The 27,107-nt window shown below is 37.0% G+C and overlaps 1 protein-coding gene across 7 annotated transcripts in view; it reads right to left on the reverse strand.

Moving 5' to 3' along the window:
- dis3l (DIS3 like exosome 3'-5' exoribonuclease) overlaps positions 1–27,107 on the reverse strand; it is an 88,476-nt gene that overhangs the window by 39,214 nt on the left and 22,155 nt on the right. For 4 of the 7 annotated variants that reach the window (XM_045708095.1, XM_045708096.1, XM_045708097.1 and 1 more), the window contains 8 exons: positions 26,677–26,853; positions 25,938–26,107; positions 25,134–25,295; positions 22,643–22,902; positions 17,767–17,859; positions 17,312–17,466; positions 11,224–11,302; positions 10,862–10,991 (listed from right to left, as the gene is read on the reverse strand). In XM_045708095.1, the coding sequence (XP_045564051.1) occupies positions 10,862–10,991; positions 11,224–11,302; positions 17,312–17,466; positions 17,767–17,859; positions 22,643–22,902; positions 25,134–25,295; positions 25,938–26,107; positions 26,677–26,853 (1,226 nt within the window). Of the gene's footprint in view, positions 1–10,861; positions 10,992–11,223; positions 11,303–17,311; positions 17,467–17,766; positions 17,860–22,642; positions 22,903–25,133; positions 25,296–25,937; positions 26,108–26,676; positions 26,878–27,107 lie in introns of all 7 variants that reach the window. The other 3 variants (XM_045708094.1, XM_045708100.1, XM_045708099.1) reach the window with 1 other exon arrangement.

The raw sequence follows: 27,107 nt of genomic DNA on the forward strand, positions 1-27,107 counted from the left end.
ATTACAACAACAAACACAACAACAAACATTACAACAACAAACATTACAACAGTCAAACATTACAACAACAAACATTACAACAGTCAAACATTACAACAGTCAAACATTACAACAACAAACATTACAACAACAAACATTACAACAGTCAAACATTACAACAGTCAAACATTACAACAGTCAAACATTACAACAACAAACATTACAACAGTCAAACATTACAACAGTCAAACATTACAACAACAAACATTACAACAGTCAAACATTACAACAACAAACATTACAATAGTCAAACATTACAACAGTCAAACATTACAACAACAAACATTACAACAACAAACATTACAACAACAAACATTACAACAACAAACATTACAACAACAAACATTACAACAACAAACATTACAACAGTCAAACATTACAACAACAAACATTACAACAGTCAAACATTACAACAACAAACATTACAACAACAAACATTACAACAACAAACATTACAACAACAAACATTACAACAGTCAAACATTACAACAACAAACACAACAACAAACATTACAACAGTCAAACATTACAACAGTCAAACATTACAACAACAAACATTACAACAGTCAAACATTACAACAACAAACATTACAACAGTCAAACATTACAACAGTCAAACATTACAACAACAAACATTACAACAACAAACATTACAACAGTCAAACATTACAACAGTCAAACACTACAACAGTCAAACATTACAACAACAAACATTACAACAACAAACATTACAACAGTCAAACATTACAACAACAAACATTACAACAGTCAAACATTACAACAACAAACATTACAACAACAAACATTACAACAACAAACATTACAACAACAAACATTACAACAGTCAAACATTACAACAGTCAAACATTACAACAACAAACACAACAACAAACATTACAACAACAAACATTACAACAGTCAAACATTACAACAACAAACATTACAACAGTCAAACATTACAACAACAAACATTACAACAGTCAAACATTACAACAGTCAAACATTACAACAACAAACATTACAACAACAAACATTACAACAGTCAAACATTACAACAGTCAAACATTACAACAGTCAAACATTACAACAACAAACATTACAACAGTCAAACATTACAACAACAAACATTACAACAGTCAAACATTACAACAGTCAAACATTACAACAACAAACATTACAACAACAAACATTACAACAACAAACATTACAACAGTCAAACATTACAACAACAAACATTACAACAGTCAAACATTACAACAGTCAAACATTACAACAACAAACATTACAACAACAAACATTACAACAGTCAAACATTACAACAGTCAAACATTACAACAGTCAAACATTACAACAACAAACATTACAACAACAAACATTACAACAGTCAAACATTACAACAACAAACATTACAACAGTCAAACATTACAACAACAAACATTACAACAACAAACATTACAACAACAAACATTACAACAGTCAAACATTACAACAGTCAAACATTACAACAACAAACACAACAACAAACATTACAACAACAAACATTACAACAGTCAAACATTACAACAACAAACATTACAACAGTCAAACATTACAACAGTCAAACATTACAACAACAAACATTACAACAACAAACATTACAACAGTCAAACATTACAACAGTCAAACATTACAACAGTCAAACATTACAACAACAAACATTACAACAGTCAAACATTACAACAGTCAAACATTACAACAACAAACATTACAACAGTCAAACATTACAACAACAAACATTACAACAGTCAAACATTACAACAGTCAAACATTACAACAATCAAACATTACAACAACAAACATTACAACAACAAACATTACAACAACAAACATTACAACAGTCAAACATTACAACAACAAACATTACAACAGTCAAACATTACAACAACAAACATTACAACAGTCAAACATTACAACAGTCAAACATTACAACAACAAACATTACAACAACAAACATTACAACAGTCAAACATTACAACAGTCAAACATTACAACAGTCAAACATTACAACAACAAACATTACAACAACAAACATTACAACAGTCAAACATTACAACAACAAACATTACAACAGTCAAACATTACAACAACAAACATTACAACAACAAACATTACAACAACAAACATTACAACAACAAACATTACAACAGTCAAACATTACAACAGTCAAACATTACAACAACAAACATTACAACAGTCAAACATTACAACAATCAAACATTACAACAACAAACATTACAACAGTCAAACATTACAACAACAAACATTACAACAGTCAAACATTACAACAACAAACATTACAACAGTCAAACATTACAACAACAAACATTACAACAACAAACATTACAACAACAAACATTACAACAGTCAAACATTACAACAACAAACATTACAACAACAAACATTACAACAACAAACATTACAACAACAAACATTACAACAACAAACATTACAACAACAAACATTACAACAACAAACATTACAACAACAAACATTACAACAGTCAAACATTACAACAACAAACATTACAACAGTCAAACATTACAACAACAAACATTACAACAACAAACATTACAACAACAAACATTACAACAACAAACATTACAACAGTCAAACATTACAACAACAAACACAACAACAAACATTACAACAACAAACATTACAACAGTCAAACATTACAACAACAAACATTACAACAGTCAAACATTACAACAACAAACATTACAACAGTCAAACATTACAACAGTCAAACATTACAACAACAAACATTACAACAACAAACATTACAACAGTCAAACATTACAACAGTCAAACACTACAACAGTCAAACATTACAACAACAAACATTACAACAACAAACATTACAACAGTCAAACATTACAACAACAAACATTACAACAGTCAAACATTACAACAACAAACATTACAACAACAAACATTACAACAACAAACATTACAACAACAAACATTACAACAGTCAAACATTACAACAGTCAAACATTACAACAACAAACACAACAACAAACATTACAACAACAAACATTACAACAGTCAAACATTACAACAACAAACATTACAACAGTCAAACATTACAACAACAAACATTACAACAGTCAAACATTACAACAGTCAAACATTACAACAACAAACATTACAACAACAAACATTACAACAGTCAAACATTACAACAGTCAAACATTACAACAGTCAAACATTACAACAACAAACATTACAACAGTCAAACATTACAACAACAAACATTACAACAGTCAAACATTACAACAGTCAAACATTACAACAACAAACATTACAACAACAAACATTACAACAACAAACATTACAACAGTCAAACATTACAACAACAAACATTACAACAGTCAAACATTACAACAGTCAAACATTACAACAACAAACATTACAACAACAAACATTACAACAGTCAAACATTACAACAGTCAAACATTACAACAGTCAAACATTACAACAACAAACATTACAACAACAAACATTACAACAGTCAAACATTACAACAACAAACATTACAACAGTCAAACATTACAACAACAAACATTACAACAACAAACATTACAACAACAAACATTACAACAGTCAAACATTACAACAGTCAAACATTACAACAACAAACACAACAACAAACATTACAACAACAAACATTACAACAGTCAAACATTACAACAACAAACATTACAACAGTCAAACATTACAACAGTCAAACATTACAACAACAAACATTACAACAACAAACATTACAACAGTCAAACATTACAACAGTCAAACATTACAACAGTCAAACATTACAACAACAAACATTACAACAGTCAAACATTACAACAGTCAAACATTACAACAACAAACATTACAACAGTCAAACATTACAACAACAAACATTACAATAGTCAAACATTACAACAGTCAAACATTACAACAACAAACATTACAACAACAAACATTACAACAACAAACATTACAACAGTCAAACATTACAACAACAAACATTACAACAGTCAAACATTACAACAGTCAAACATTACAACAACAAACATTACAACAGCCAAACATTACAACAACAAACATTACAACAGTCAAACATTAAAAACAACAAACATTACAACAACAAACATTACAACAGTCAAACATTACAACAACAAACATTACAACAGTCAAACATTACAACAGTCAAACATTACAACAGTCAAACATTACAACAACAAACATTACAACAACAAACATTACAACAGTCAAACATTACAACAACAAACATTACAACAGTCAAACAATACAACAGTCAAACATTACAACAGTCAAACATTACAACAACAAACATTACAACAGTCAAACATTACAACAACAAACATTACAACAGTCAAACATTACAACAACAAACATTACAACAGTCAAACATTACAACAACAAACATTACAACAGTCAAACATTACAACAACAAACATTACAACAACAAACATTACAACAACAAACATTACAACAGTCAAACATTACAACAACAAACATTACAACAACAAACATTACAACAACAAACATTACAACAACAAACATTACAACAGTCAAACATTACAACAAACATTACAACAGTCAAACATTACAACAACAAACATTACAACAGTCAAACATTACAACAGTCAAACATTACAACAACAAACATTACAACAACAAACATTACAACAGTCAAACATTACAACAACAAACATTACAACAACAAACATTACAACAGTCAAACATTACAACAACAAACATTACAACAACAAACATTACAACAACAAACATTACAACAACAAACATTACAACAACAAACATTACAACAACAAACATTACAACAACAAACATTACAACAACAAACATTACAACAGTCAAACATTACAACAGTCAAACATTACAACAACAAACATTACAACAGTCAAACATTACAACAGTCAAACATTACAACAGTCAAACATTACAACAACAAACATTACAACAACAAACATTACAACAACAAACATTACAACAACAAACATTACAACAGTCAAACATTACAACAACAAACATTACAACAACAAACATTACAACAACAAACATTACAACAGTCAAACATTACAACAGTCAAACATTACAACAGTCAAACATTACAACAACAAACATTAAAACAGTCAAACATTACAACAACAAACATTACAACAACAAACATTACAACAGTCAAACATTACAACAGTCAAACATTACAACAACAAACATTACAACAGTCAAACATTACAACAACAAACATTACAACAGTCAAACATTACAACAAAACGTTACAACAACAAACATTACAACAACAAACATTACAACAGTCAAACATTACAACAACAAACATTACAACAGTCAAACATTACAACAGTCAAACATTACAAAAGTCAAACATTACAACAACAAACATTACAACAGTCAAACATTACAACAACAAACATTACAACAGTCAAACATTACAACAGTCAAACATTACAACAACAAACATTACAACAGTCAAACATTACAACAGTCAAACATTACAACAACAAACATTACAACAACAAACATTACAACAACAAACATTACAACAGTCAAACATTACAACAACAAACATTACAACAACAAACATTACAACAACAAACATTACAACAGTCAAACATTACAACAACAAACATTACAACAGTCAAACATTACAACAGTCAAACATTACAACAGTCAAACATTACAACAACAAACATTACAACAACAAACATTACAACAACAAACATTACAACAGTCAAACATTACAACAACAAACATTACAACAGTCAAACATTACAACAGTCAAACATTACAACAGTCAAACATTACAACAACAAACATTACAACAACAAACATTACAACAGTCAAACACTACAACAACAAACATTACAACAGTCAAACATTACAACAACAAACATTACAACAGTCAAACATTACAACAACAAACATTACAACAGTCAAACATTACAACAACAAACATTACAACAACAAACATTACAACAGTCAAACATTACAACAGTCAAATATTACAACAACAAACATTACAACAGTCAAATATTACAACAACAAACATTACAACAACAAACATTACAACAACAAACATTACAACAGTCAAATATTACAACAACAAACATTACAACAACAAACATTACAACAACAAACATTACAACAGTCAAACATTACAACAACAAACATTACAACAGTCAAACATTACAACAACAAACATTACAACAACAAACATTACAACAGTCAAACATTACAACAACAAACATTACAACAGTCAAACATTACAACAACAAACATTACAACAGTCAAACATTACAACAGTCAAACATTACAACAACAAACATTACAACAGTCAAACATTACAACAACAAACATTACAACAGTCAAACATTACAACAGTCAAACATTACAACAACAAACATTACAACAACAAACATTACAACAACAAACATTACAACAGTCAAACATTACAACAACAAACATTACAACAGTCAAACATTACAACAGTCAAACATTACAACAACAACAAACATTACAACAACAAACATTACAACAACAAACATTACAACAGTCAAACATTACAACAGTCAAACATTACAACAACAAACATTACAACAACAAACATTACAACAGTCAAACATTACAACAGTCAAACATTACAACAGTCAAACATTACAACAACAAACATTACAACAGTCAAACATTACAACAACAAACATTACAACAACAAACATTACAACAGTCAAACATTACAACAGTCAAACATTACAACAGTCCAACATTACAACAGTCAAACATTACAACAACAAACATTACAACAACAAACATTACAACAACAAACATTACAACAACAAACATTACAACAGTCAAACATTACAACAGTCAAACATTACAACAACAAACATTACAACAACAAACATTACAACAGTCAAACATTACAACAGTCAAACATTACAACAGTCCAACATTACAACAGTCAAACATTACAACAACAAACATTACAACAACAAACATTACAACAACAAACATTACAACAACAAACATTACAACAGTCAAACATTACAACAGTCAAACATTACAACAACAAACATTACAACAACAAACATTACAACAGTCAAACATTACAACAACAAACATTACAACAGTCAAACATTACAACAACAAACATTACAACAACAAATTACAACAACAAACATTACAACAGTCAAACATTACAACAGTCAAACATTACAACAACAAACACAACAACAAACATTACAACAACAAACATTACAACAGTCAAACATTACAACAACAAACATTACAACAGTCAAACATTACAACAACAAACATTACAACAGTCAAACATTACAACAGTCAAACATTACAACAACAAACATTACAACAACAAACATTACAACAGTCAAACATTACAACAGTCAAACATTACAACAGTCAAACATTACAACAACAAACATTACAACAGTCAAACATTACAACAACAAACATTACAACAGTCAAACATTACAACAGTCAAACATTACAACAACAAACATTACAACAACAAACATTACAACAACAAACATTACAACAGTCAAACATTACAACAACAAACATTACAACAGTCAAACATTACAACAGTCAAACATTACAACAACAAACATTACAACAACAAACATTACAACAGTCAAACATTACAACAGTCAAACATTACAACAGTCAAACATTACAACAACAAACATTACAACAACAAACATTACAACAGTCAAACATTACAACAACAAACATTACAACAGTCAAACATTACAACAACAAACATTACAACAACAAACATTACAACAACAAACATTACAACAGTCAAACATTACAACAGTCAAACATTACAACAACAAACACAACAACAAACATTACAACAACAAACATTACAACAGTCAAACATTACAACAACAAACATTACAACAGTCAAACATTACAACAGTCAAACATTACAACAACAAACATTACAACAACAAACATTACAACAGTCAAACATTACAACAGTCAAACATTACAACAGTCAAACATTACAACAACAAACATTACAACAGTCAAACATTACAACAGTCAAACATTACAACAACAAACATTACAACAGTCAAACATTACAACAACAAACATTACAATAGTCAAACATTACAACAGTCAAACATTACAACAACAAACATTACAACAACAAACATTACAACAGTCAAACATTACAACAACAAACATTACAACAGTCAAACATTACAACAGTCAAACATTACAACAACAAACATTACAACAGCCAAACATTACAACAACAAACATTACAACAGTCAAACATTAAAAACAACAAACATTACAACAACAAACATTACAACAGTCAAACATTACAACAACAAACATTACAACAGTCAAACATTACAACAGTCAAACATTACAACAGTCAAACATTACAACAACAAACATTACAACAACAAACATTACAACAGTCAAACATTACAACAACAAACATTACAACAGTCAAACATTACAACAACAAACATTACAACAGTCAAACATTACAACAACAAACATTACAACAACAAACATTACAACAACAAACATTACAACAGTCAAACATTACAACAACAAACATTACAACAGTCAAACATTACAACAACAAACATTACAACAACAAACATTACAACAACAAACATTACAACAGTCAAACATTACAACAACAAACATTACAACAACAAACATTACAACAACAAACATTACAACAACAAACATTACAACAGTCAAACACTACAACAACAAACATTACAACAGTCAAACATTACAACAACAAACATTACAACAGTCAAACATTACAACAACAAACATTACAACAGTCAAACATTACAACAACAAACATTACAACAACAAACATTACAACAGTCAAACATTACAACAGTCAAATATTACAACAACAAACATTACAACAGTCAAATATTACAACAACAAACATTACAACAACAAACATTACAACAACAAACATTACAACAGTCAAATATTACAACAACAAACATTACAACAACAAACATTACAACAACAAACATTACAACAGTCAAACATTACAACAACAAACATTACAACAGTCAAACATTACAACAACAAACATTACAACAACAAACATTACAACAGTCAAACATTACAACAACAAACATTACAACAGTCAAACATTACAACAACAAACATTACAACAGTCAAACATTACAACAGTCAAACATTACAACAACAAACATTACAACAGTCAAACATTACAACAACAAACATTACAACAGTCAAACATTACAACAGTCAAACATTACAACAACAAACATTACAACAACAAACATTACAACAACAAACATTACAACAGTCAAACATTACAACAACAAACATTACAACAGTCAAACATTACAACAGTCAAACATTACAACAACAACAAACATTACAACAACAAACATTACAACAACAAACATTACAACAGTCAAACATTACAACAGTCAAACATTACAACAACAAACATTACAACAACAAACATTACAACAGTCAAACATTACAACAGTCAAACATTACAACAGTCAAACATTACAACAACAAACATTACAACAGTCAAACATTACAACAACAAACATTACAACAACAAACATTACAACAGTCAAACATTACAACAGTCAAACATTACAACAGTCCAACATTACAACAGTCAAACATTACAACAACAAACATTACAACAACAAACATTACAACAACAAACATTACAACAACAAACATTACAACAGTCAAACATTACAACAGTCAAACATTACAACAACAAACATTACAACAACAAACATTACAACAGTCAAACATTACAACAGTCAAACATTACAACAGTCCAACATTACAACAGTCAAACATTACAACAACAAACATTACAACAACAAACATTACAACAACAAACATTACAACAACAAACATTACAACAGTCAAACATTACAACAGTCAAACATTACAACAACAAACATTACAACAACAAACATTACAACAGTCAAACATTACAACAACAAACATTACAACAGTCAAACATTACAACAACAAACATTACAACAACAAACATTACAACAACAAACATTACAACAACAAACATTACAACAGTCAAACATTACAACAGTCAAACATTACAACAACAAACACAACAACAAACATTACAACAACAAACATTACAACAGTCAAACATTACAACAACAAACATTACAACAGTCAAACATTACAACAACAAACATTACAACAGTCAAACATTACAACAGTCAAACATTACAACAACAAACATTACAACAACAAACATTACAACAGTCAAACATTACAACAGTCAAACATTACAACAGTCAAACATTACAACAGTCAAACATTACAACAACAAACATTACAACAGTCAAACATTACAACAACAAACATTACAACAACAAACATTACAACAGTCAAACATTACAACAGTCAAACATTACAACAGTCAAACATTACAACAGTCAAACATTACAGCAGTCAAACATTACAACAACAAACATTACAGCAGTCAAACATTACAACAGTCAAACATTACAACAGTCAAACATTACAACAGTCAAACATTACAGCAGTCAAACATTACAACATCCTATATCACAATTGTATGCATGTTGTTTTTTCAACGTAATTTTTCTCTCAACCTTTTTTTGTCACGCAAGAAAACAGTGAACAGAAATATGAATTCAAACCTCTGTTGCTACAATGTTTAGTTACCCACCGTCTCATGGACCTCCAGTGGCTGTCTGGGCACCAGGGCTGTGATGTTCCTGTCCTCATCCAGCTGCGCCCTCACCTCTACCCCCTCCAGCTCCAACGCTCCTCCCCTGTCCCTCTGGGCACGCAGCTGTCTGGTGGACAGATGTATGGTGCATTTATGTAAGTGTTATCTAATCGATCTTTAACAATGACTAACATAAACCCTATACTACCCACCTGGCCACGTGGGTGAGATAATGATTAACATAAACCCTCTAGTACCCACCTGGCCACGTGTGTGAGATAATGATTAACAGAAATCCTCTAGTACCCACCTGGCCACGTGGGTGAGACAATGATTAACAGAAACCCTCTAGTACCCACCTGGCCACGTGGGTGAGGGTCTCCAGGGCCTGGGTGAGCTGGGCCAGCTTGGCATCCCTCTCCCCAGGGGGTAGATGGGCTATATAATAAGAAGAAGAAAATAACTTTATTGACTACACAATGAAGAAATTACTTTGGCTTCACAATAAAATGAATGAAACAAGAACATGTGTTCTATTCCCTCTATAGTCCACAACTTTAGACAGCCTGGAGAAGGGTAGTCCACTACTTTAGACAGCCTGGAGAAGGGTAGTCCACTACTTTAGACAGCCTGGAGAAGTGTAGTCCACTACTTTAGACAGCCTGGAGAAGGGTAGTCCACTACTTTAGACAGCCTGGAGAAGGGTAGTCCACTACTTTAGACAGCCTGGAGAAGTGTAGTGCACTACTTTAGACAGCCTGGAGAAGGGTAGTCCACTACTTTAGACAGCCTGGAGAAGTGTAGTGCACTACTTTAGACAGCCTGGAGAAGGGTAGTCCACTACTTTAGACAGCCTGGAGAAGTGTAGTGCACTACTTTAGACAGCCTGGAGAAGTGTAGTGCACTACTTTAGACAGCCTGGATAAGTGTAGTGCACTACTTTAGACAGCCAGGAGAAGTGTAGTCCACTACTTTAGACAGCCTGGAGAAGTGTAGTGCACTACTTTAGACAGCCTGGAGAAGGGTAGTCCACTACTTTAGACAGCCTGGAGAAGTGTAGTGCACTACTTTAGACAGCCTGGAGAAGTGTAGTGCACTACTTTAGACAGCCTGGATAAGTGTAGTGCACTACTTTAGACAGCCAGGAGAAGTGTAGTCCACTACTTTAGACAGCCTGGAGAAGGGTAGTCCACTACTTTAGACAGCCTGGAGAAGTGTAGTCCACTACCTTAGACAGCCTGGATAAGGGTAGTCCACTACTTTAGACAGCCTGGAGAAGGGTAGTCCACTACTTTAGACAGCCTGGAGAAGTGTAGTGCACTACTTTAGACAGCCAGGAGAAGGGTAGTCCACTACTTTAGACAGCCTGGAGAAGGGTAGTCCACTACTTTAGACAGCCAGAAGAAGGGTAGTCCACTACTTTAGACAGCCTGGAGAAGGGTAGTCCACTACTTTAGACAGCCTGGAGAAGTGTAGTCCACTACTTTAGACAGCCTGGAGAAGGGTAGTCCACTACTTTAGACAGCCTGGATAAGTGTAGTGCACTACTTTAGACAGCCAGGAGAAGGGTAGTCCACTACTTTAGACAGCCTGGAGAAGGGTAGTCCACTACTTTAGACAGCCAGAAGTTCTGGGACCTCTGCCTCCTCTCCATTCAGCAGTATTAAAACATGATGGTACCTAGTTCTGGGACCTCTGTCTCCTCTCCATTCAGCAGTATTAAAACATGATGGTACCTAGTTCTGGGACCTCTGCCTCCTCTCCATTCAGCAGTATTAAAACATGATGGTACCTAGTTCTGGGACCTCTGCCTCCTCTCCATTCAGCAGTATTAAAACATGATGATACCTAGTTCTGGGACCTCTGCCTCCTCTCCATTCAGCAGTATTAAAACATGATGGTACCTAGTTCTGGGACCTCTGCCTCCTCTCCATTCAGCAGTATTAAAACATGATGGTACCTAGTTCTGGGACCTCTGTCTCCTCTCCATTCAGCAGTATTAAAACATGATGGTACCTAGTTCTGGGACCTCTGTCTCCTCTCCATTCAGCAGTATTAAAACATGATGATACCTAGTTCTGGGACCTCTGCCTCCTCTCCATTCAGCAGTATTAAAACATGATGGTACCTAGTTCTGGGACCTCTGTCTCCTCTCCATTCAGCAGTATTAAAACATGATGGTACCTAGTTCTGGGACCTCTGCCTCCTCTCCATTCAGCAGTATTAAAACATGATGGTACCTAGTTCTGGGACCTCTGCCTCCTCTCCATTCAGCAGTATTAAAACATGATGGTACCTAGTTCTGGGACCTCTGCCTCCTCTCCATTCAGCAGTATTAAAACATGATGGGTACCTAGTTCTGGGACCTCTGCCTCCTCTCCATTCAGCAGTATTAAAACATGATGGTACCTAGTTCTGGGACCTCTGCCTCCTCTCCATTCAGCAGTATTAAAACATGATGGTACCTAGTTCTGGGACCTCTGCCTCCTCTCCATTCAGCAGTATTAAAACATGATGATACCTAGTTCTGGGACCTCTGTCTCCTCTCCATTCAGCAGTATTAAAACATGATGATACCTAGTTCTGGGACCTCTGTCTCCTCTCCATTCAGCAGTATTAAAACATGATGATACCTAGTTCTGGGACCTCTGCCTCCTCTCCATTCAGCAGTATTAAAACATGATGGTACCTAGTTCTGGGACCTCTGCCTCCTCTCCATTCAGCAGTATTAAAACATGATGGGTACCTAGTTCTGGGACCTCTGCCTCCTCTCCATTCAGCAGTATTAAAACATGATGGTACCTAGTTCTGGGACCTCTGCCTCCTCTCCATTCAGCAGTATTAAAACATGATGGTACCTAGTTCTGGGACCTCTGCCTCCTCTCCATTCAGCAGTATTAAAACATGATGGTACCTAGTTCTGGGACCTCTGCCTCCTCTCCATTCAGCAGTATTAAAACATGATGGTACCTAGTTCTGGGACCTCTGCCTCCTCTCCATTCAGCAGTATTAAAACATGATGGTACCTAGTTCTGGGACCTCTGCCTCCTCTCCATTCAGCAGTATTAAAACATGATGATACCTAGTTCTGGGACCTCTGCCTCCTCTCCATTCAGCAGTATTAAAACATGATGGTACCTAGTTCTGGGACCTCTGCCTCCTCTCCATTCAGCAGTATTAAAACATGATGATACCTAGTTCTGGGACCTCTGCCTCCTCTCCATTCAGCAGTATTAAAACATGATGGTACCTAGTTCTGGGACCTCTGTCTCCTCTCCATTCAGCAGTATTAAAACATGATGGTACCTAGTTCTGGGACCTCTGCCTCCTCTCCATTCAGCAGTATTAAAACATGATGGTACCTAGTTCTGGGACCTCTGCCTCCTCTCCATTCAGCAGTATTAAAACATGATGGTACCTAGTTCTGGGACCTCTGCCTCCTCTCCATTCAGCAGTATTAAAACATGATGGTACCTAGTTCTGGGACCTCTGCCTCCTCTCCATTCAGCAGTATTAAAACATGATGGTACCTAGTTCTGGGACCTCTGCCTCCTCTCCATTCAGCAGTATTAAAACATGATGGTACCTAGTTCTGGGACCTCTGCCTCCTCTCCATTCAGCAGTATTAAAACATGATGGTACCTAGTTCTGGGACCTCTGCCTCCTCTCCATTCAGCAGTATTAAAACATGATGGTACCTAGTTCTGGGACCTCTGCCTCCTCTCCATTCAGCAGTATTAAAACATGATTGGTACCTAGTTCTGGGACCTCTGCCTCCTCTCCATTCAGCAGTATTAAAACATGATGGTACCTAGTTCTGGGACCTCTGCCTCCTCTCCATTCAGCAGTATTAAAACATGATGGTACCTAGTTCTGGGACCTCTGCCTCCTCTCCATTCAGCAGTATTAAAACATGATGGTACCTAGTTCTGGGACCTCTGCCTCCTCTCCATTCAGCAGTATTAAAACATGATGGTACCTAGTTCTGGGACCTCTGCCTCCTCTCCATTCAGCAGTATTAAAACATGATGATACCTAGTTCTGGGACCTCTGCCTCCTCTCCATTCAGCAGTATTAAAACATGATGGTACCTAGTTCTGGGACCTCTGCCTCCTCTCCATTCAGCAGTATTAAAACATGATGATACCTAGTTCTGGGACCTCTGCCTCCTCTCCATTCAGCAGTATTAAAACATGATGGTACCTAGTTCTGGGACCTCTGCCTCCTCTCCATTCAGCAGTATTAAAACATGATGGTACCTAGTTCTGGGACCTCTGCCTCCTCTCCATTCAGCAGTATTAAAACATGATGGGTACCTAGTTCTGGGACCTCTGCCTCCTCTCCATTCAGCAGTATTAAAACATGATGATACCTAGTTCTGGGACCTCTGCCTCCTCTCCATTCAGCAGTATTAAAACATGATGGTACCTAGTTCTGGGACCTCTGCCTCCTCTCCATTCAGCAGTATTAAAACATGATGGTACCTAGTTCTGGGACCTCTGCCTCCCTCTCCATTCAGCAGTATTAAAACATGATGGTACCTAGTTCTGGGACCTCTGCCTCCTCTCCATTCAGCAGTATTAAAACATGATGGTACCTAGTTCTGGGACCTCTGCCTCCTCTCCATTCAGCAGTATTAAAACATGATGGGTACCTAGTTCTGAGACCTCTGCCTCCTCTCCATTCAGCAGTATTAAAACATGATGATACCTAGTTCTGGGACCTCTGTCTCCTCTCCATTCAGCAGTATTAAAACATGATGATACCTAGTTCTGGGACCTCTGCCTCCTCTCCATTCAGCAGTATTAAAACATGATGGTACCTAGTTCTGGGACCTCTGCCTCCTCTCCATTCAGCAGTATTAAAACATGATGGTACCTAGTTCTGGGACCTCTGCCTCCTCTCCATTCAGCAGTATTAAAACATGATGGTACCTAGTTCTGGGACCTCTGTCTCCTCTCCATTCAGCAGTATTAAAACATGATGGTACCTAGTTCTGGGACCTCTGCCTCCTCTCCATTCAGCAGTATTAAAACATGATGGTACCTAGTTCTGGGACCTCTGTCTCCTCTCCATTCAGCAGTATTAAAACATGATGGTACCTAGTTCTGGGACCTCTGCCTCCTCTCCATTCAGCAGTATTAAAACATGATGATACCTAGTTCTGGGACCTCTGCCTCCTCTCCATTCAGCAGTATTAAAACATGATGATACCTAGTTCTGGGACCTCTGCCTCCTCTCCATTCAGCAGTATTAAAACATGATGGTACCTAGTTCTGGGACCTCTGCCTCCTCTCCATTCAGCAGTATTAAAACATGATGGTACCTAGTTCTGGGACCTCTGTCTCCTCTCCATTCAGCAGTATTAAAACATGATGATACCTAGTTCTGGGACCTCTGCCTCCTCTCCATTCAGCAGTATTAAAACATGATGGTACCTAGTTCTGGGACCTCTGCCTCCTCTCCATTCAGCAGTATTAAAACATGATGGTACCTAGTTCTGGGACCTCTGTCTCCTCTCCATTCAGCAGTATTAAAACATGATGGTACCTAGTTCTGGGACCTCTGCCTCCTCTCCATTCAGCAGTATTAAAACATGATGATACCTAGTTCTGGGACCTCTGCCTCCTCTCCATTCAGCAGTATTAAAACATGATGATACCTAGTTCTGGGACCTCTGCCTCCTCTCCATTCAGCAGTATTAAAACATGATGGTACCTAGTTCTGGGACCTCTGCCTCCTCTCCATTCAGCAGTATTAAAACATGATGGTACCTAGTTCTGGGACCTCTGTCTCCTCTCCATTCAGCAGTATTAAAACATGATGGTACCTAGTTCTGGGACCTCTGTCTCCTCTCCATTCAGCAGTATTAAAACATGATGATACCTAGTTCTGGGACCTCTGTCTCCTCTCCATTCAGCAGTATTAAAACATGATGGTACCTAGTTCTGGGACCTCTGCCTCCTCTCCATTCAGCAGTATTAAAACATGATGGTACCTAGTTCTGGGACCTCTGCCTCCTCTCCATTCAGCAGTATTAAAACATGATGATACCTAGTTCTGGGACCTCTGCCTCCTCTCCATTCAGCAGTATTAAAACATGATGGTACCTAGTTCTGGGACCTCTGCCTCCTCTCCATTCAGCAGTATTAAAACATGATGGGTACCTAGTTCTGGGACCTCTGTCTCCTCTCCATTCAGCAGTATTAAAACATGATGGTACCTAGTTCTGGGACCTCTGCCTCCTCTCCATTCAGCAGTATTAAAACATGATGGTACCTAGTTCTGGGACCTCTGCCTCCTCTCCATTCAGCAGTATTAAAACATGATGGTACCTAGTTCTGGGACCTCTGCCTCCTCTCCATTCAGCAGTATTAAAACATGATGGTACCTAGTTCTGGGACCTCTGTCTCCTCTCCATTCAGCAGTATTAAAACATGATGGTACCTAGTTCTGGGACCTCTGCTTCCTCTCCGTTGAGCAGAGCCTGGGCCAGTTCATAGTAAAGCTGGTAGGAGGATTGGATTAGTGTACGGCCGTACCACACATTGTTCACCGCCATGGTCTGGGCATCCAGGTCCCACATGACGCTCATGGCATACCTGGACACACGGACACGCACAGAGGGACACACAGACAGCTGTTAATGAGGTAAGGACATACAGCCTCAGTCTACTGGATAGTTCCAACCAGCGTTATGAGAGTGACCTAAGACTAAATGAATCATCCTGATAAACTTCACTGAGGTTTACAGAGCAGAGGTCAGTGTGTTGTGGTGTCAGTAAGTGTTGTTCCTTCACCTGTCCACTCCTCCCAGCAGAGGTCAGTGTGATGTAGTGTTGATGTCTCACCTGTCCACTCCTCCCAGCAGAGGTCAGTGTGATGTAGTGTTGATGTCTCACCTGTCCACTCCTCCCAGCAGAGAGCAGAGGTCAGCACTGAGGACAGCAGGCAGCATGTCATACCTGCGGTCGGCCAGGTAGTACGTGGTGGCCCTGAGAACATGACAGGAGAAAGAGTTACTGGAGCTAACACAGTCACCAGCAGGGGGCGACTGACCCCACAACATCAGACCATAGTGACTGTCAGACTGGGGGAGGGAGATGGGTAAGAGGGACATGCCATACCCGTTGACTTAGGGAAAGTAATAACCGTTGACTTAGGGAAAGTAATAACCGTTGACTTAGGGAAAGTAATAACCGTTGACTTAGGGAAAGTAATAACCGTTGACTTAGGGAAAGTAATAACCGTTGACTTAGGGAAAGTAATAACCGTTGACTTAGGGAAAGTAATAACCGTTGACTTAGGGGAAAGTGGTTATTCCAGGGTCACTTTAAGGGAGGAGTTATCCATGATCCACTAAATTATATTTTGAAAGAGGAAGCAAAATATTTTAAGCATATGTTTTCTTTTCAGTCTCCTCCATTTCCACTGAATGATGTTAACTGTAAAGATTTCTTTCCTAATAATAATAATGTAAAATTAACAAATTTACAGAAAGACCTGTGTGAAGGCCAACTTACAGAAAAGGAACTTTTTGAGGCAATAAAATCTTTTCAGTCTGGAAAAACACCAGGGCTTGACAGTATACCAGTAGAGGGATATCAAACCTTTTTTGATGTACTCAAAGATCCATTATTAGCATGTTTTAATTACTCTTATACAAACTGTAGACTTTCAGGTACTTAAACTTCTCTAGGGTAGGGAGCAGTATTTTGACGTCCGGATGAAAAGTGTGCCCGCAGTAAACTGCCTGCTACCCAGACCCAGAAGGTAGGATATGCATATTATTAGGAGATTTGGATAGAGAACACTCTGAAGTTTCTAAAACTGTTTGAATGATGTCTGTGAGTATAACAGAACTCATATAGCAGGTAAAACCCTGAGAAAAATCCAACCAGAAAGTTGAAAATCTGAGGCTTGTAGTTTTTTCAATTGATACCCTATTGCGACTACAGTGACTTAGGGGTCATTTTGCAGTTCCTAAAGCTTCCACTAGATGTCAACAGTCTTTAGAACATTGTTAGGGGCTTCTACTGTGACCTGGAAGGGAATGACAGTCATTTCAACCAGGTGTCTGGCTGTGTGCCATTAGATCATTCACGCGCGTGGCCGTCAGCGGGAGGTGCTTTGTTTTTCCTTTCTGAAGACAAAGGATTTGTCCGTTTGGAATATTATCGAAGATGTATGATAAAAACATCCTAAAGATTGATGCTATACATCGTTTGACATGTTTCTACAAACTGTAGTATAACTTTTTGGACTTTTCGTCTCAACAAAATGCGCGAGCATGGCGCATTTGGATAACTCCACTGAACGCGCGAACAAAAATTAGGTATTTGGACATAAATATGGAGTTTATCGAACAAAACAAACGTTTCTTGTGGGAGTCCTGGGAGTGCATTCCGACGAAGATCAGCAAAGGTAAGTGAAGATTTATAATACTATTTCTGACTTTTTTGGACTCCAGAACTTGGCGGGTAACTGTATAGCTTGCTTTGATGGCTGAGTTCTGTACTCAGAATATTGAACAATGTGCTTTCGCCGTAAAGCTATTTTGAAATCTGACACAGCGGTTGCATTAAGGAGAAGTGTATCTATAATTCTTTCGATAACTGTTGTGAAGTTTATCAACGTTTATGATGAGTATTTTTGTAAATTGATGTGCTCATTCACCGGAAGTTTTGGGAGGCAATACATTTTCTGAACATCACGCGCCAATGTAAAATGGGGTTTTTGGATATAAATATGAACTTTATCAAACAAAACATACATGTATTGTATAACATTGAGTCATGGGAGTGTTATCTGATGAAGATCATCAAAGGTTAGTGATTAATTTTAGCTGTATTTCTGTTTTTTGTGATGCCTCTCCTTCCTTTGAAAATGGCTGTGTGGTTTTTCTGGTGAAGTTGATGTCCTAACATAATCTAATGTTATGCTTTCGCCGTAAAGCCTTTTTGAAATCGGACAATGTGGTTGGATTAACGAGAGTCTTATCTTTAAAATGGTGTATAATACTTGTATGTGTGAGAAATTTTAATTATGAGATTTTTGTTGTTTTGAATTTGGCGCTCTGCTATTTCCCTGGCTGTTGAATAGTGTGTGCCGCAGGTGGGACGGTCACGTCCCAGCTACCCCAGAGAGGTTAACAAGAAGTTCTGATTTCATTACTACTAAAACAGGACCCAGGTGGTAAGTATAAAGATCCAGTCCATTTAAAAAACTGGAGGCCTCTAACACTTCCATGTTGTGATGCGAGAAGCCTGGCAAAATGCATAGCACATAGAATTAAAAAGGTTTTACCAAATATTGTTCATCCTGATCAGACAGGTTTTTTACATGGACGATATATTGGAGATAATTTACGACAATTACTTGGAATAATTGAACATTATGAAACATCGAAGATATCAGGTCTGGTCTTCATAGCAGATTTTGAAAAGGCGTTTGATAAAGTACGACTAGAATTTATGGATTACTTGAATTTTCGCAATTCTCTTATACAATGGGTTAAAGTTATGTATCGCAACCCCAGATGTAAAATAATAAATAATGGTTACTTCTCAGAAAATATAGAGCTTTTAAGGGGAGTAAAACAAGGCTGTCCGTTGTCTCCATATCTATTTATTATGGCCATTGAAATGCTAGCTATTAAAATTGGATACAACAAGAACATCAAGGGGTTAAAAATCCAGGGGATAAAAACAAAAGTGTCAATGTATGCTGATTACTCTAGTTTTTTTCTTAAGTCCGCAATCTGGATCCCTACACAGTCTCATTGAAGATCTAGATCACTTTTCTAGCCTCTCTGGATTAAAACCTAATTATGACAAGTGTACCATATTACGTATTGGATCGTTAGAAAATACAGTGTTTACACTACCTTGTAGTTTACCAATAAAATGGACGGATGGTGAAGTAGACATACTTGGTATTCGCATCTCAAAAAATATAAATGAACTTACCACAATTAATTTCAATAGAAAGTTAGCAAAAATAGATAAGATTCTGCAACCATGGAGAGGTAAATACTTGTCTATTTATGGAAAAATCACATTGATTAACTCTTTGGTCCTATCACAGTTTACTGACTTACTAATGGTCCTATCACAGTTTACTGACTTACTAATGGTCCAATCACAGTTTACTGACTTACTAATGGTCCAATCACAGTTTACTGACTTACTAATGGTCCAATCACAGTTTACTGACTTACTAATGGTCCTATCACAGTTTACTGACTTACTAATGGTCCTATCACAGGCACTGCCTACTCCAGATGACTCATTTTTTAAATCATATGAGCAAAAAATATTTCATTTTATTTGGAATGCTAAGCCAGACAAAATTAAACGTGCCTATTTATATAATGAATATGAGTTTGGGGGGGGGGCTAAAATTAATAAATATTAAAGCTTTAAAACTCTCACTAAAAGCTTCACTCATACATAAATTAAACTTAAACTCAAAATGGTTCCTCAGTAGATTATTAAGAAAAGCTCGTCCTTTGTTCAAAAATTGCTTTTTTGCCTTCATACAGATTACAGCTTCTCATTTCCGACTAATTGGAAAGGATGTGTTGTTTAAAGTATCACCCTTTCTTAAACAAGCCGTACAAAGCTGGTTACAATTTCAGTTTTCTCCTCCAGAAAATATAGAACAAATATTACAACAAATGTTCTGGTTAAACTCAAATATACTGATGAATAAAAAAACATTCTTTATGGATAAAAAAAAAAAAACTGGTATTATATTTATTAATGGTATTATTAATAGAAATGGAGGAGTTATGTCACATACACAGTTATCGAAAATATATGGGAATATCTGCTCAATCCAAATTTACAATCAACTGATTGCAGCACGACAAGGCAAGTGGAAAAGGGAGGAGGTAGGTAACTTGTTTGCCTGACATATATTAAAGATACAAATTGGCTGAAAGGAACTGGCATAAATAAAAAAATATACCAGTTTTATCTGAGGACAAAAATGTTGACAGCTGCGCCATACAGGTTGCAAAATAAATGGGAGGAGATCTGTGATGTACCAAATCCATGGCACATGGTTTATGAACTGGTACAAAAAACTACACTTGATTCAACACTGAGTTTTTCAATTTAAGTTATTGTATAGAATTCTTGCCACCAACAGAATGCTATATATATATGGGGAATACAACAATCTCAGCTCTGTACATTTTGCAGTGAAGAGACAGAATCAATAGATAATTTATTCTGGTATTGCCCCTATGTAGCTTGTTTCTGGTCACAGGTTCAGGAATGGTTAAAAACATCACAACATGCACTTAAAATTAACCTTACAAATAGCAGTGTTGGGTGATTTGGAAAGCCATAGTCAATAAATAATATAATAATACTCGTAGGAAAGGTTTTCCATCTTTAGCTCACAATCTGTGGATAATAGACGATTTAGAAAGATTCAAAAATGTTGTAAAACCACACAGCACAAATGAAAAATATATGGCATATGGAAACCAAATGAGGGTGGTCTATGATGATAGGTGTGATGGGCTGAGGGGCGGGATTAAAGAGTTTGTTTGGTCATTTATTATTGTTATGCGACAGCTTTATATAAAGGTACCATGTATGTAAAATGTATGTATATGTAGCAAAAAATCAGTCAAAAAAACAAAGATCTATGTCCTCCGAAGAGGGGGGAGGGGTTAATATTATTTTAAATGTACATTTATTTAAATAGAGGGAGATCCTGGCACATGGCTCACAGACACTCAAACACATTCACTCCCTCACTCACCTAGCGCGGGCCTCCAGGTCCGTCAGCGACCCCTCTTTAACAAAGTGTGTGACGTCAGCGATGTGAACGCCCAGCTCTAACCTCTGACCCCCCGGGCCTGGGGGGAGGCTGCGTACAGACAGGGTGTCGTCTACGTCCTCACAGCCCCGAGGGTCGATGCTGAACACCAGGTGGGTTTTTCTCAGATCCCGTCTGGTAATCACCTCAGCAGGGTCTACTGACCAGGGGCTTTCAGGGGAGGACACAGGCATCTCACCAAGCTAGATACACACAAACAGATGTGCAGTGACGGATACATCAACATACAGAGACATACAGACACACACACACCAATAAATATACATTTAAAAATATTAAAAGCCTAATTTCTACATAAATACTCTGCTGCATCTACAGGGTCTCCCAGCAGGACACATTTATGAAAGTAAGCGCAACAATTTACATCTTAGTGCAAAGACTGACTTTACCATAATCTACCTGGATACAGTTCTCTATCAGGATGGTATATTATACTATAATCTACCTGGATACAGTTCTCTATGAGGATGGTATATTATACTATAACTGGATACAGTTCTCTATCAGGATGGTGTATTATACTATAACTGGATACAGTTCTCTATCAGGATGGTGTATTATACTATAATCTAACTGGATACAGTTCTCTATCAGGATGGTGTATTATACTATAATCTACCTGGATACAGATCTCTATCAGGATGGTGTATTATACTATAATCTACCTGTATACAGATCTCTATCAGGATGGTGTATTATACTATAATCTACCTGGATACAGTTCTCTATGAGGATGGTGTATTATACTATAACTGGATACAGTTCTCTATCAGGATGGTGTATTATACTATAACTGGATACAGTTCTCTATGAGGATGGTATATTATACTATAACTGGATACAGTTCTCTATCAGGATGGTGTATTATACTATAATCTACCTGGATACAGATCTCTATCAGGATGGTATATTATACTATAACTGGATACAGTTCTCTATGAGGATGGTATATTATACTATAACTGGATACAGTTCTCTATCAGGATGGTGTATTATACTATAATCTACCTGTATACAGATCTCTATCAGGATGGTGTATTATACTATAAACTACCTGGATACAGTTCTCTATCAGGATGGTGTATTATACTATAATCTACCTGGATACAGTTCTCTATCAGGATGGTGTATTATACTATAACTGGATACAGTTCTCTATGAGGATGGTATATTATACTATAACTGGATACAGTTCTCTATCAGGATGGTGTATTATACTATAACTGGATACAGTTCTCTATCAGGATGGTGTATTATACTATAATCTAACTGGATACAGTTCTCTATCAGGATGGTGTATTATACTATAATCTACCTGGATACAGATCTCTATCAGGATGGTGTATTATACTATAATCTACCTGGATACAGTTCTCTATCAGGATGGTGTATTATACTATAATCTACCTGGATACAGTTCTCTATCAGGATGGTATATTATACTATAACTGGATACAGTTCTCTATCAGGATGGTGTATTATACTATAACTGGATACAGTTCTCTATGAGGATGGTATATTATACTATAACTGGATACAGTTCTCTATGAGGATGGTATATTATACTATAACTGGATACAGTTCTCTATGAGGATGGTGTATTATACTATAACTGGATACAGATCTCTATCAGGATGGTGTATTATACTATAATCTACCTGGATACAGTTCTCTATCAGGATGGTGTATTATACTATAATCTACCTGGATACAGATCTCTATCAGGATGGTGTATTATACTATAACTGGATACAGTTCTCTATCAGGATGGTGTATTATACCATAATCTACCTGTATACAGATCTCTATCAGGATGGTGTATTATACTATAAACTACCTGGATACAGTTCTCTATCAGGATGGTGTATTATACTATAATCTACCTGGATACAGTTCTCTATCAGGATGGTGTATTATACTATAATCTACCTGGATACAGTTCTCTATCAGGATGGTGTATTATACTATAATCTACCTGGATACAGTTCTCTAACAGGATGGTGTATTATACTATAATCTACCTGGATACAGTTCTCATCAGGATGGTGTATTATACTATAATCTACCTGGATACAGTTCTCTATGAGGATGGTATATTATACTATAACTGGATACAGTTCTCTATCAGGATGGTATATTATACTATAACTGGATACAGTTCTCTATCAGGATGGTATATTATACTATAATCTACCTGGATACAGTTCTCTATCAGGATGGTATATTATACTATAATCTACCTGGATACAGTTCTCTATCAGGATGGTGTATTATACTATAACTGGATACAGTTCTCTATGAGGATGGTATATTATACTATAACTGGATACAGTTCTCTATCAGGATGGTGTATTATACTATAATCTACCTGGATACAGATCTCATCAAGATGGTGTATTATACTATAATCTACCTGCGCCTCAGAGAAAGGAGGTACGTGGATACAGTTCTCTATGAGGATGGTTTGGACCTCAGTCTCCAGCTCCCCAGCCCGGCCCAGCACCCTGACACTGTGTCCGTTAGGGTAGAGGGAGGTGCTGTCCCACGAGTCCAGACGCACTATCACACGGTGATCCTGGAGAGATGGGGGACATGACAGGCTTCATGTCCTTTCAACAGTCAGAGACTTTTTATTTTTTATTTTACCTTTATTTAACTAGGCAAGTCAGTTCAGAACAAATTCTTATTTACAATGACGGCCGAGGAACAGTGGGTTAACTGCCTTGTTCAGGGGCAGAACGACAGATTCGATCTTGCAACCTTTTGGTTACTATTTCAATGCTCTAACCACTAGGCTACCTGCCGCCCCAACTTAAAGCAAGCTCACCTGATTCAACCACTCTACTAATCACCAAGTCCTTGGTTAGTTTAATTAAGTGTGCTTCCTGATTCAACCACTCTACTAATCACCAAGTCCTTGGTTAGTTTAATTAAGTGTGCTTCCTGATTCAACCACTCTACTAATCACCAAGTCCTTGGTTAGTTTAATTAAGTGTGCTTCCTGATTCAACCACTCTACTAATCACCAAGTCCTTGGTTAGTTTAATTAAGTGTGCTTCCTGATTCAACCACTCTACTAATCACCAAGTCCTTGGTTAGTTTAATTAAGTGTGCTTCCTGATTCAACCACTCTACTAATCACCAAGTCCTTGGTTAGTTTAATTAAGTGTGCTTCCTGATTCAACCACTCTACTAATCACCAAGTCCTTGGTCTGACCTGTAGTTTGTCAGCCTGTTGGGTGCTGATTCGGATCTTGGGGATGCGTTGGTCCCAGGGCGTGGCCAGGATTCGCTGGGAGTTCCTGCTCTGTGATTGGGTCTCCTCCTTGGGGGGAAATGTCACGACATAGTCCCTCCAGTTCCTCTGAAGGATCCCCACCACACGACCTGGAGGGAGGAGGGAGGGGGTGAGAGAGGTAGGGAGGGAAATAGAGGGAGAGAGGGAGAAGATAGAGAGGAGGGGGAGAGAGAGGGAGAAGGAGGGAGAAGAGAGAGAGGAGGGGGAGAGAGGGAGAAGAGCGAGAGGAGGCGGAGAGAGAGGGAGAAGAGCGAGAGGAGGCGGAGAGAGGGAGAAGAGAGAGAGAGGAGGCGGAGAGAGGGAGAAGAGCGAGAGGAGGCGGAGAGAGGGAGAAGAGAGAGAGGAGGCGGAGAGAGGGAGAAGAGAGAGAGGAGGGGGAGAGGGAGGGAGGAGAGAGAGAGGAGGAGAGGGAGGGAGGAGAGAGAGAGGAGGGGAGTAAATGATATGTTACATTAATGTTATTCTAGTCTAGTTTATACTGTATGTACTGTCTAGTATCTCATCCATTCAGTCTAGGAAAGACAGAGGTGAGTACTTGAGACAGGAATTCAGACATTAGGTCAGTAGTGTGTGTGTGTGTGTGTGTGTGTGTGTGTGTGTGTGTGTGTGTGTGTGTGTGTGTGTGTGTGTGTGTGTGTGTGTGTGTGTGTGTGTGTACCTGTGGCCATGGGTTGGCTCTGTGTCTCGTCTCCCTTCTCCTCCCCCTGTCCCTCCGTCAGGGCCGTGGTTCTCCCCCTCCACTCCCCCTTCGGCAACAGCTCCACGGCAACCATATCACCGTGCACCGCCCGGTTACGATTCTTCCCCCCACACACCAGCACATCACTGTTCAGCTCTGGGAGAGGATGCACAGTGAGCTCTAACAGTATTGGGACAGTGACACACGTTGTTGTGTTGTTTTGGCTCTGTCCTCCAGCACTTTGGATTTCAAATGATACAATGATGATGAGGTTAATGTGCAGACTGGCAGCTTTCATTTGAGGGGATTTTCATCTAGATATTTTTGTACATAATCCCCCCATTTTAGGGGACCAAACGTTTTGGGACAAATTCACTTCTATATGTATTAAAGTCCTAAAAAGTGAAGCA

This window comes from Salmo salar, chromosome ssa26 (genome assembly GCF_905237065.1).
Source record: "Salmo salar chromosome ssa26, Ssal_v3.1, whole genome shotgun sequence".
Lineage (NCBI taxonomy): Eukaryota > Metazoa > Chordata > Actinopteri > Salmoniformes > Salmonidae > Salmo > Salmo salar.